Source organism: Dermacentor andersoni, chromosome 3 (genome assembly GCF_023375885.2).
Source record: "Dermacentor andersoni chromosome 3, qqDerAnde1_hic_scaffold, whole genome shotgun sequence".
NCBI classification, from domain to species: domain Eukaryota; kingdom Metazoa; phylum Arthropoda; class Arachnida; order Ixodida; family Ixodidae; genus Dermacentor; species Dermacentor andersoni.
Window position 1 is genome coordinate 94,793,556 of NC_092816.1, and position 13,711 is coordinate 94,807,266.

General features: G+C 43.3%; 1 protein-coding gene across 1 annotated transcript in view; it reads right to left on the reverse strand.

The window, feature by feature from the left end:
- Positions 1–13,711, reverse strand: part of LOC126542079 (myb-binding protein 1A-like) — a 63,420-nt gene that overhangs the window by 14,292 nt on the left and 35,417 nt on the right. Inside the window, exons 13-20 of the mRNA XM_050189083.3 lie at positions 13,632–13,674; positions 13,383–13,499; positions 12,025–12,142; positions 8,923–9,107; positions 7,055–7,270; positions 4,189–4,264; positions 2,898–3,040; positions 2,056–2,195 (exon numbers count right to left, since the gene is read on the reverse strand). Coding sequence (XP_050045040.1) covers positions 2,056–2,195; positions 2,898–3,040; positions 4,189–4,264; positions 7,055–7,270; positions 8,923–9,107; positions 12,025–12,142; positions 13,383–13,499; positions 13,632–13,674 — 1,038 coding nt within the window. The remainder of the gene's footprint in view (positions 1–2,055; positions 2,196–2,897; positions 3,041–4,188; positions 4,265–7,054; positions 7,271–8,922; positions 9,108–12,024; positions 12,143–13,382; positions 13,500–13,631; positions 13,675–13,711) is intronic.

Sequence of the window (13,711 nt, forward strand, 5' to 3'; positions counted from 1 at the left end):
GAAGCATACCATTTAATCTTAAATTGCATTACTTGACTCATATCTATATCTTTCTTCCATAGCTGACGCACTATTTTTTGGTCATGTATGCAAGCAGTGAGAGAAGTCTAACCCCTGTATTCATAAATGCATCTTAACTTGAAGCCCACGCTTGACTTGATTTAAATGATGCCTGTCATGACCGCACTAAAGCAAATGCAATGAGCGTCTTGGGCCCGCTCGCACCAGGTGTCATTTATATCAAGTCAAGCATAGGCTTAAAGTTGAAGTGCATTTCTGAATACAGGGGTTAGTATTACCTGCTATGTATGAAACGAAGTATAGGTGACACAAAACTGGGAGGGCCACTATGAGATCTCGGCACCGGAGACGACCAGTTGTTTGAGACAGGAGTTCCAAGTGCCGTTTGCGAGGCAGCAATCGTCGAAGCAGCAGCAATGCTGAGTGATGATTATGAGTGTGTGAGTTTTCCATCATTATTCTCTTTATCCAAGAAAGAATTTGATTTTCTAGATAGCAGCTGGTGCGGGCAGAATTCGCCACTGCAAATTCGCTCCTGCTTCATGGGATTGGTTTCAATTCCATCTGGTCTTTCTGTTCTCACTGTACCTGTGTGTACAAATTCGCAGTGTTTGGCATTAAAAATCGTTAATAATCCAAATGATGTATTATGACCCGGCCCGAACCAACTTTCTGCTCATAAACAGAAATCACAGCTTCTTCATGAACCAAACACCTGAATTCCACCATGCCCTCCGCAGCTTTGGTGACTGTTGGCTTTTTTGGTAGTTACATTTGATTAATTTTTGGATTTCATCTTGCCCAATTCACCTTGCAAATTGCTTGCAGGGGCCTCAACATTGGAAGTACCCACGTCATTGTAGCAGAAGGTTTATTTGCAACCTGTGTGCTTGCAAGGTTATATTTCATGTGGCACTGTGGTTGTGTTCCACATGCACTAACTACCACAGCCTTGAGCAGCACCAGTACATTGTTTCTAGTTAAATCTAACCACCAGCAGTGCGCACTTAAGTACACAGACAAACCTGCAAGTTTTCTGTTAAGGTAGAACTCTGCTTATACATTCCCCATCCATATGTGTTCTTGGGTAGTATATGCATGCAGACCCCACACATTATGACATTGGCATGTTATTGGGTTGTTGCATAATACAGTGCGAATTTAATGCAGAATCACAAAAATGTGAAATGTACCTTCTCACGTAAGCAAGAAAATGTTAATGAAATCTCAAGTGTATGCCCCGCACCATGTACTTAAGAGACATTCAGGCTGCCACAATTAAATCTTACACAAATAGGAAAGGTGTAGTCATGTCTGAGGTGAGGAATACATTCAAAACTGCTATCGGGAATCAGGAATTTCTTTGAACTTTGAAATCGTTTTTAGGTAGAGATCCTGGCTGTTTAATATTTAACCCTACAAAGCCCAATGTATTATTTTTTGTATGCCAAGTTTTATACCTCCATAATATTTACTTAAGCAAAGGAAACTTCATGCACACAGCTTTTCTGACATGCTAGAGTGAAAGTTACCTTCAGTTGTGGGTAGCTCAGCAAACCAATTACCAATTAGTTAGCCAAGATACTAATTAATTTATAACTGAAATAAAATTTAATAGCTTTTTTGTGTGTGTACAAGTGTATTCTCCATGGCCAGAAATAGAAGTGATAAAGTTGTTCTAGTGGAATAGTGTTTGGGTTTAATCCCATGCTTGCTTCACACATTTCCCAGCTACCGAGAGAAAGAGAGAGAGCGCAAGCATGCATGTGCATATACACATGCACACACACACACATACACAGCCCCAAGAAAAACATATTAGGGTCTGCTGTACTATATCCCTGCAAGTGTACGAGTCGGGAAGCACTGAATGCCTAGCAGCAAACAGCCTGACCTGATGCACCTCTACATTCTCTCCAACTGAAAAATGCTCGAGGTGCACTCCTCCGATTCACGCCAAATTTGCAAGCCAGTGCTTTTAATGAGTACCGCCATTCGGCGCAAAGAAACACCAGGTGAAGAATGTCTGCCTACCTGGTCTGGAAATGAATCCCGACTGTCCGTTCCTTGCTTTTCTCTTTGTTGGCAGGCCGTAGTCTACCTCGGAATGCTTCCGCAATGGCCCCGTCCAGCTCAAACATCTGCTCGTCCGTTGGCACAACCTCCTCAGCACTCTGAAAGAAGTGCAGTAAAATGCATATGAAGCGCTACTCCTTTACGTCACTCATTAAAGAAACAAAAATTTTAAACAATGAAGAAAGAAGTTTTGCAGAGCAACGCAAATTTCAAATGCACACCCAGAATACCAACAGTTCCTATATATTCAATGCACGACGGAATGGGTTCGTGCTTGAAATCCTACAGCACAGTGATAACTGTAAGCAATAAGACATATCAGACTCTTCATATCCGTCCCTGCACCTTGACACCGGGACAGCAGTGCACTGCAGTGAGGCCTACAGGCACAATGGTCTAAACTTGAGCAATACCGTAAAAGCTTGTTCATTCGAATTCCACGGGGATGCTACGAAAATTCAAATTATACAAACTTTGAACTAATGAAAGTCAGAGAAAAAAAAAATCGATCGGTTAAGGCGCATAAACAGTCTGACGTAGAGTGCGCGCACGTGCGCTCACGCTATGTGTCGCTAACCTACTCCCATGCACTAGCATTCGTCCCATCCACTATGACACGAAATCCAAATTATCAGAGGTGGAGCGGATTTCAGTGTGAATTAGCGGGATGCATTACATATTGCTTTCAATACATTGTTGGACGGACTGCAGCGACTAGTTCGAATTATCCAAAATTTCGAATTAACGAGTTGTGAATTAACAAGCTCTTACTGTAAAGCAATAAAGCACAAGGAACATACTGAATCTTCCTCATCAGCAGCTGCATTTCCCAATGCTGCCCTTAGCCTTGACCTCAGTTCCTCATCTGAATTACAGTTCTCTTCATCCTCCAAATAACTGTCTTCATCACTTTCTTCACTCTCGGACTCACCATCTTCAGCACCTGAAAAAAGAAAAGTGATCCTGAGCATATGTCACCATGTAACGTGGCTTGCAGGTTGCAATGAAAAAATTTTTAAAACAGTTAACGCAAAACATCATTTTAAACTTCCCCTTTAAGCACCATTCTCTGCAACGAGCAATGTCAGTTTTTAACACACTGTCAAACATCTGTTCTTGATGCTTACAACAGCTGGTACTAGGTTGATTCTGGAAACAACAGCTTCAAAATTAAATGCCAACATGGTGAAGAAGTTTCCTACACAAAGATCCTGCACTTCATAACACAGTATACATGCAATGCTGCCAACTCAAGCTATTTATTACATTAAAATGAACAAGCAGACCATAGCAAGGGAATTACATTAAGTTGTCCAATGCGGCAAAGCTATATTCGACAACAGTTGCTCCTATTACACACAAATTTACCCTGTTCAAGAACTGTACCCTTTTTTCAAATTGCACTCTTTGCATCTGCAACCAGTAGGCTAAACTGGAAGAGCACTAGTCCAAGAACAGATCAGAGCACACCTCCAGGACAAAAATAGCAGATCCCATGCACTATGGAAATCGGTACGACCAAAGCTTTCATTAGCCAACAAGGCAAAACGACAAGTCACAATAAGAAACATGCACTGATTCTTCGTGACGGACACATTCTGTCACCTGCTCATAACAGTCATGGCATGCCTCGTGGAGAAAATGTCAGTTTTATTCAGAGGCTACGTGCTCGAGTGATCATTTCCAGTGATGCTATGTACAATCTTCGCAAGATGTTACATGTCTTTGAATAATATACATTGAAGTATACAGCTGAAAGCATTCCTGGCACTGTGCAAAGATAGCAAGCTTGGTATAGCGCCAGAGTCACTGCCAGCTGGAACCGCATGGCATGTTTGTCACTAGCCATCCGTGATGCACAGAGGGCAACACCATCAGGTGGTGTTGCAGGGAAACAAGCTTTGTGACTGAACTCTCCACTCTCATTGGTGGAAGCGCACAAAGCATCACAACAAAATCTGTTCTTGTGGCTAGAGGTACGACAGCTTCTACTCGCTGAGACACTTCACAATGAGAACGACAATGAGTTGTCAAATGATGGAGTAGTTCGCAAAGAACGCTTTGCCTAAAAGAAATAATGTAGCCACCAACCACCATCATCCATTTCACCATCAGCATCACTGTCTTCTTCTTGCTTCTCATCACCACTTTTTTTCGGAGAAAAGACCTGCATAGAAACAATGAACAGAATCATGTGCCATAAATTTGCTGCACAACAAAATTTACATGTACACTGATCATTCCAGCATTTGTAATTTTTAGGGATGGGCGAATATCAATATTTTTAAATATAGATCGAATACAAAACTCAGCTTCAAATATTGAGCAGAATATCAAATACTGATACACACATGCATTTATTAGCAAGTTTGGTTATTTTAACATGTTGGAACATTGCAATTACATTGTGAATGGCAAAAAATTGGACCTTTTTGAATTGGAGTAATTCCCACTAGCTGTGTGTTCTCACCAACCTCTGCCTTATTATACAACATCAAATCAAAGGCCCATAAATGCGGAGGCATTTGACCCTGTGCCAGCTGTCACTCATCACGTTTGCTGTCAAGCAATAAGCTCAGGATGTGGGAATTGGGGCTACAAAAGCGACCATAATGAGCAAGGAAAGAGCTGCGCTCACACCTAACAGAAACAAAGTTGCACTCTACTGCTTGTTATGGGTGTTGCTTATAAAATAACTGCCAAGAATATTGTCTTTCCATTTTCCTATGTTTTGTGCCACATGCAAGCAGGTCTTCTGCAGCCCAGCTTGTGCAGCAAGCTCCTTCTGTTGCTTTCCTTCAGTGCGGGACATCTGACCGACTCACTGTTGTCAAAGTACTGCATTTGCAAGAACATAGCACAACCACCAAAATAATGCGAGGTTCGCTACATTATATACTACAGGAAGAAGAGGAAAGGCATCTTCCATTGCATGTGAAGAGAAGTTTTCACTATAAGTCTAAGTAAGCATGTGAAATGCATTCATACTCGGTTGGAATAGGGCCTTTTGTACACTGCGATGTGTGCAGGCATCGTGGTGATGCCCATCGCAGAACACCCGTTACCTGCGAGATCTGTACTACAAAGGCACATTAAAAAAAAACGAAAAAAAAAAAAAATGTGCATCTTGCTAGTAATGAGCAGGCTTTTCCGCACAGCTTTAGCGTGCAGTGGCAGAGCACATTTCACAGGCGAAATTACACCAGCAGCATGAAATTGTCACAAAATTAGACGACATGTATTCTCGCTCGGGCGTGCACTGCGGTTAGCAGATCCGCCATTGCCCTTATTTGAAATGCTGTGACAGGCACGCGACACGTTGCACGAAGGCGCGACATGAAATATTCAAAATTTTCGAATATTTGCACATCCCTAGTAATTTTCCCATGTACACACCGGACAACTTGTTACAAATCACGCTTGAAACAACTGTACTGATACTGTTCATGAACTTGTAGAAGGCAGTGGACCATCAATATTACAAACAATGTTGTGTCAGTTTCCATTTATTTATGTCTGTTAAATACAAACTGTTCAAATGTTCAACTTAGTCTTTCAATTGGAGACCCAATGAAAGAGTATGCTTCAAATTCTAACCCTCCTCACCCACCACATAATCAACGTGAACTATCCCAATTTTTAGAACAACCACCATGTTGAAAGCTGACGTGGCCTGAGCTACTCTACTACAGAAGCTTTTCTCACAATTGCTGATTTTTGCTGAAGCAAAAATCTCTCAAACAAAGTTTCTCACACTGCTTTAAATGACTTTCCCAAGAGAGAGAAATTTTATTTCAAAGAAAGCTAGGAGATCAGCCCAATGAATAAAGCTCCGGTCTGATGCTTGGCATGGGCTGGAGTGGAAATGAGAAGAGGAAAGAATGATGACAGAAGTAAGGCCAAGAGCTGATTTATTAACTGGGTTTAAAGGGCCCGTCACTAAGCTTGAGCATTGCAAACAGACAAGCGCGGCGCATAGATCACACACTGACAATCATGTCTGCAACGCATAAAACCACTATGCAGCACGAAAACTGCTTAAATTTCAAAGAAAAGCCTGTGCGCCTTTCCTCTCAAGACAGCCGATGAAAGTGCACTATGCAGCAAAAAAAAAAAAAAAGTGTGTGTGAGTTGGGGGGGAGGGAGCAGAGGAAAAAAAAAAAAAGTGAGAGACAGAGCTCATCACGTAATGTGTCGCAGCCCCTCAGCTCCAGCATTGGAGCAGGCAAGGATGAAATGTTAGTAGATGCTAGTCGAAACGAAGGGCAGGGTGTCTACATTGGCAGCGAAGCTTGCCTCCTGGCAGCACGGAACAAAACATTTCAGTTTCTCCTACTGTCTCCTCTAATAATGAACCAATATGAAAAATTCTTATGGTAAAATGGCGGCACTTAACAACTGCCAGAGTGTGTACTGTATAACTAAAATTTCCAATGGGGTCTGGTTTGCTGCCATTCTCTCATAGCACTTGGACTGTGAGAGACGCCGTAATGGAGGACTCTGCATAAATTTGGCCACCTGGGGTTCCTCAGCATTCACCTATATCTAAGTGCATGTGCATTTTTGAAATCTGCGCCATCAGCATGAGGTGGTGGCCAAGATTCAAACCACTACAATCAGCGGCAGCACGAGATGTTGACGCAAGTTACGCACTATCTAGGAGTTGAGGTTCTCAAAAGTCTTATTTCCAGTCGACCATTATGCAATAAAAACAATCCTTGTGAGTTGATCAACAAGGCTGGCTACAGTCCTAAGGTAACGCTTTCTGACAGATGCCAATGGCTCATAACGAGGTTCGCACATATGAATTAGTATGCAGCAACCGTCCATATCTGCTCTAATTTATACAAACAACTTTAGGCCTTCCTAACGTCATCACTAATGGGTTGCGCAAGACAAGAAAGGTGATGTCAAGCAAGTGATTGTGCTACATTGCACTGCCAGCACACAAACTCACATCAAGCAGCAGGGCCAGTGACTCGTCGGACAGCTGGTTGTGAAGGAGTGCAAATGCAGCTGTGGCGATGGCACGCACGTGCAGGCTCTGCATGGACAGCATGCTAAGTGCCAGGTCCACGACAAGCTGTACCCATTTGGCCTTGTGCCCTTCCTCCGCGCCTTCCTCTGCCTCAGATGTTTCGCTCAGCAGATCTCGGGCAGAGCTGCACACCTCCTGAAAAGAGGAAGCGAGAGACCAGTCAGAAAGCCGAATTCGAGCCTCGTATTGATGTCTTCCTCTACACCGTGCTCCTAGTTAGTGCAGTGGTAGTGGTGTTAGTGGTGGTGACAGCTTCAGGTGCCTCCATAGTGGTGGCAATAGTGGTGCTAAAGCATCAGGCACTTTCATAAACACAAGAAGCAGACAGCACGTAAAGCGTTTAGTAGCACAAGGCAGATGGAGACATAAAGACAACGAAAAAGCAATGTGTGAACTTCGTCGCCTTAAACTCATTCGTCTATGTTGTGCAGAAGCCAACGTGTTGTACACCTTGCTTTAGTATGTGTGATCTAGTGACCCCTTGCTTCCAGGACCTCTATCTTAAGTTACGTGCTAACATATCGTATTTATTCGATTCTAACGCGCCCTCGACTGTAACGCGCACCTGTCTTTTGTGACGAAAAAAAAAAAAGGGGGGGGGGAGAAAGACGCCCTCGATTTTAACATGCACCCGTTTGCCGTGACCTAAAGAAAGAAAAGTCCTTTACAGTACCGCACACCTCATTCTCTCATACAGAAATACAACTTTCTGTCATTTGGAAAAAAAAACTATAATTTACTCCCAGTGCACTAAAGTTGCCATAAATAAAAAAAGTCACAGTTTCGCGCGAAAGGCGAAGCATTCATTATGATAGCAAATCAGTAGACAGCTACACGAAAAGTAAGGACAGTAGTTTTACGAGCCGTATAACCTTTTAAACATTCGCTTACTAACCAAATTAACAAGCATGGTGTCATCCGCACACAAGCATGAATATGTCTCACTCAATGACCACGGAAACTCTTTAAAAGCTGTAATGAGGAAGTGCGGTAGCAGGAGCGAGGGAATTGACCTTTGTGCGGCCTCTCGCTTCGACGTGGACTAAGCAAAGAGAACACAGCGCGGTGCACTTAGATATGTAGACTCTTGTCTCCGCTGCAGATCGCTTTCAAGATAGAGGCAACGCAGCCGCGCCGTACCTAGCAGCCACCGGTGTAGAATGTCTCTCCTGTTTGCACCAGTCCCACATGCAAGTTTCGGAAACTCCAAACACCCGTGATATGGCCCGATTTCAGTCCGTCTCCAATCACGTGATCGCTTTCCTTCTAATTGCGGCAACGTGATGAACTCGGCATGTCATTGCAGTCAACACTTCCATGCTGATAAAGCAAATGGAGAAAACGGGAAGACGGACAGTGCACTAACCTAAGCCAAAGGAGGCACTGCCTAAGCACACATACTACAGCACATGGAGAAAGCTACGGCAGCTAGGCTGGAAGCACGTATGAGGCGGCCATTTTGAAATGCCGATGGTGATATGGTAACGCCGATTCAGGGTCGTACTCTATTCTAATGTGCACGCAATTGTTAGACCCATTATATCGGAAGAAAACTGCGCGTTAGATTCAAGTAAGTATGGTAACCCTGTTAACAAGAACTAATCCGTATAGCATAATCAGTATAATCATCATAATCAGAATAATCAGTATAGCATGAGAGTATAATATGGTTATATAAAACACCAACTTGTTCCTGCGCCTGTAATTTTTGCCACACATGAAAAGCTGTTTTTATCATAAATGAGATTCCCAGAAAAAAACTCATATTGCAAAAAGTGGTCCCTCACCTGCAGAGATGAGGGGTCATCAGAGATTCCCAGTGCAGTCAAGATGGTGAGGTACAGCAGCAGCACCTTGAAAGCTGTTGCCACGGGTTCGTCCAGGCCGGCCGCAGAGTCAAGCCTTTCCAACATGTGCTTGGTCTTCTTGAGGCACTTTTTGATCTCTGTGCTTGCCCGATCTCCTAAAGAAGCTGCCAACAACAAAAAATAAATAATAATAATAATAATTAAAAACATTTTTTTAAAATACTTAGTACATGCAAATGTGAGTCCCCGGCATGAGTGCCCTCATTGCATGTTTCCTAAGGTATGATTTAATTTGTGTCCACATAATTAGCTATACTCCTAGTGCAAGATGAATGAGGGAAGCTGGAATGCTTTATTCTTAGTCAACTGACAATAATATTGTTGCGCGAACGAAGGAATAAGAAGTGAAGACTATTTACAAAGTGTATTTACAAAGGATAACGCAGCGCTAGCCAGTTCAGCCGACAGCTCAAGAGCCAGAGAGCATTCGTTGTCTTCGTCGAGGCGCCTGCGTGCATCAGCCACAAGAAACATGCAATATGCATGTATCAATATAAAGCAACAAATGCAGAAACTTGGAAAAATATTGAGAAAACTAACTTTTTTCATTTCGTACATAGCAGTCAATGCTACAAAGGCAAGAGACTCAACTGCTCACATTCGCCACTATATATAGTGTGTCAGAGATCCAAACATATTTATTTACCACTGGACGAGCACAGTGACACATTTCTGTGACCAGCAGTTACAGTGCATTACTTGCTTTCACAACCAAAACATAGTATGTCGTGTACTACTAGCAGCAAAAAGCTGCACAAATAATATGCGATTTGGCATAACATTATATTGACAAGTTGTAGGTGTAATATATAAGGTATTTATTCTATAGAAAGCACTGCGAGCTAAAAAGAAATTGCACTGCAAAGTGCACGAATTGAGACTTCCACGACGGCACTACTTGAATAGCTCCGAGCATTGCCTGCTAATTATGAAGCAAGGTACAGTAGTAACTGTAGGGGAAGGTAAATGCATGTTTACCATCATATTCTTGTTAGATGGAAAGAAATGATAGGGCCGCAAAAGAAAAGCAACAAGTTGGAGCCAAACCTTTTCATTACATGTGCAGTGCTCTGCCAAATGAGCTATGGTGGCAGTTGCCCACTCCCACTTTCTTGACTACATAAACGCTGTCATTGCTAACGTTACCAGCCCAGAGCACTCTCAGTCACAAAAAAAAAAAAACTAGATCAGTGCTTGTGGGCATAGTGACATCACAAGGATTCAAGTACAGACTGGTCATGAACATTCTGACCTGGATACTCCATCGAAAGATAACACATCATGTATGTATCCAAGCAAGAGAAATGTTTGTGGGAAGATGCAGGCTTGATATAATTAACAGAGGTTTAACAAGGAGTGTTAATGGAGTCTGTGACATTCCTTGTTCAACCACAGTTAGTCAACAGGCGTATGTGCAGCCTAGCTTCGTGAAGCACATATTTAAGCCATTTGGGACATGGTCTTAGGAGCTGCTCAGTAGGTTCTATAGCAGCAATGCCACGCACATGACATTAAAGCCAAGGGTGCAAACAGGCCTGGACGCTTCCATGCCAGACACAGTTGCATGCATTGCCTATGTAATCTATCCTTGTGAGGCAAGTGTATTAAGCCATTTGAATTTCGTAATACAGCAGATTCCTATACACGGCTATCGGCCGATAGCTGACATCGATCAAGATGGGTGTTTTGATCAGTGTGCTTCCTCCTACTGTTACTGTGTACATTTACTGATGCAGTTTAATAAACAGGCTGAAGTAAGCGAATATATTCTTTAGACTTTCGATAATAATTACATACTGCTGGAAGAAGTCGACTATCGCCTTCTCCCATTCGGCCGCGACTGGCTGCGTAGGAATGGTATGGCTACCCTGCTTACTGGTGTCGTAGCCAACCGGTCTCACTATTTCGACTAGTTTTGACGACTCAACTAACCTCAAACGACGCGAAACTTATAAAGGTCAGACACCATGCGTGCTGGTGCTCACTCCTGGCTGCTCCTGGTTAGATGCCTTGGCAGACTTTGCTTCGTAATGAGAGCACTTCAAAATGCGCAAGCTGGATGTGGCTACTATCCCTCGGCCATGCTGGTGCAGGACAAAGCCGGTCCGCACCACATAACACTGCCAGACAAGTGCATATGAATGCGAGCTCGCACTCTAGCCCTGTCCTTCACAAAGCAAATGCTGCAGTTGCATGTAGCTGCGGTCTGCTAAGTAGCTTAGATACCGTGGCCACTGCAGGGTGCCACAATGAGTCCACTGGCTGAGCACATTGCGGCTCACTGAGGACAACCGGGTCTTACATGTCTGGCTTGTCGAAGGCGCCAAAATCGGAAATAGTGGACTCTATCTAAACATTCAAGATCAAATTTTAACTGCACCATGGTGATGTTCAGTAGCTGAAGCATTGTGGAGCACACCCCGCTCTGCCATAACCTTCCCAGTGCAAATCATTGAAGAAGGAGTGGAAGCACCGCGAACGGCATGTTTGATGGCCATTAACTCCGCTTTTGCTGAACGCATTGAAGGACTTCTTGTGCCAAAGTATTTCTGAAATAGTGTAATTTAATCTCGAATGCATTTCTTCAATTCGTTAAAAAGGGGTTCAGGGCCCCTTTAATTAAAACAATACTGAATGTACATAGCTCTAAGGTAGACTGCACAAAACAGAGGATGCAGTGTTCAAGCCCCTTATTCGATCTAAACAAGCCTACCAGAGCTGCAACTACAACAATGGCTCTCAAGATTTGCAGCTGAAGAGTGGTATCGGAAGTTATCCAGGGCAATTTATTTCACAACTAGGACGTTTACAACAGGCCTAATTCCATCAATGTTTTGAAACAAGCAGTGCTAAAACATGAGCATCGAAAAACGACACCTGTAATAGTGTTTTTCTATTTTAGTCCCATGCTTCAGTGCTACTTTCATCGCTGCCCACCTCAGATGCTAGAGACGTTGCCGTTTTTGCTCTTCTCGGTGTACAATACAGACACAAAAACAAAATAATGGCAGGTGCATTTACCTTTGGTTCGAAGCAGAAGTGACGAAAGGAAGTCCACAAATTCAGTGAGCTTTGTCTTCTTCAAGGGCACAATACTCTTTAAGACTGCACTTTGAAACAACTTCCGCACGGCTTCACCCTGGACAGCAGACAAGTAGTGACACTCACTTTACACAGAACAGAATAAAGGCAATTATGTATTTGATGAAACCGCCAAGGACACAGGAATGTAAGTAATATAGAAAGTGAGGGAAAGAAAACGAAGCAGAGTTGAACGAAAAAAACCAGTCAAAAACACGAAGGACAAGAGGAGAGGTTCACACCACAACGACTGGACTATCAACTGAGGTGTGAACCTCTCCTCTTGTCCTTTGTGTTTTTTACTGGTTTTTTCGTTCAAGTATGTACCAACTGGCCCAGATTTCAACCCTTCTGCGAAACAGAGTTGTCTACTTGAACTGATCTATATATGCTTGCAGCTCTTCCACAATTCGCAACACACAAAGAAGTTTCTGGCACAGTAAAGCCAGTCACACGAGGGAAAACATTTCAATTGCATTAAAGAACAGCTCACATACACCAGTAGGGTCCACTCCATTACTTACCAGCACTTACTACATTACTATTCTTATTTTGTCAATCGATCACCTTTTCTACATTGAGGATTCCAGCTGCAATTTTCCCTACTAGTTGTTAATGTCACTTGCAACATGAAACATCTCATTTACTCAAACGGGACTGGTTTCAAGTGCAGTTGAAGGAGGCTGTGAGCAGCTTCAACGCTCACATGTTCAATGGGCAGTGAAAGCAACCATGGGAAAGAGGACTGCGAACTTGAGAGCTGTGACCCAACAGTGCAAAGCACACTACTATAAGTTAATTTAAATTCTGGGGTCTCACATGCTAAACTACAGTCTGACTATGAGGCACACCATAGTGGAGGACTGCGGAATAATTTTGACCACCTCGGATTGTTTAATGTGCACCCAATGCACCTCTGGTGCGTATTTGCCGAAGGCACGGTACACAAGTGTTTTTGCATTCAGCCTCCATCAAAATGCTGCCACCGCGGCCGCAGTCGAATCTGCGACCTCGTGTTCAGCCGTGCAATGCCATAGCCACTGAGCTGCTGCGACGGGTTAGAAGTCCTTGCTGACATAGAAACTCTAGGGCATTTGTAACATGTAGCAAATATACACACAAGGCCTAAATATTAACATGTGTGAGCCTTTCAATGTTATTATAACTTTGGATATCAGAAGCTCAGGACGGAAGTCCAACCTCATGGCTTAATACTAGGTTTTCAACATGCCACTGCACACCCTAAGTGCAATACATGCGTTCAGGGGAAGTACAATGAGCACAAGATGGTGGCGTACTTGAGAGCTGTCCTTGCTGCTGACCCTTGCAGTGTAGGCATCAAGCAGGAAGTGAACAGTGTCGGCCCTAAAGTCCACGTCAGCAGCCATGGTCGGAAGGTGGAGCAAGTTCGAAAGCTGCGCAGGTAAGGAAATGAAAAGGGTAAGAATGAGAATTAATGGGGACACCATATGTTGTGGCACAGCAACAAACAAACGAAATGGGCAAAAAGCAAATCATTCAACTTGCAAGAATACATGCCAACAAACCTGTTCAAAGGCTTCACGCTGAGGTTTCAGAAGATGTTGTGGCCTGAAAGTGCAACAGTCTAATCAGTCAGAGAAAAGCA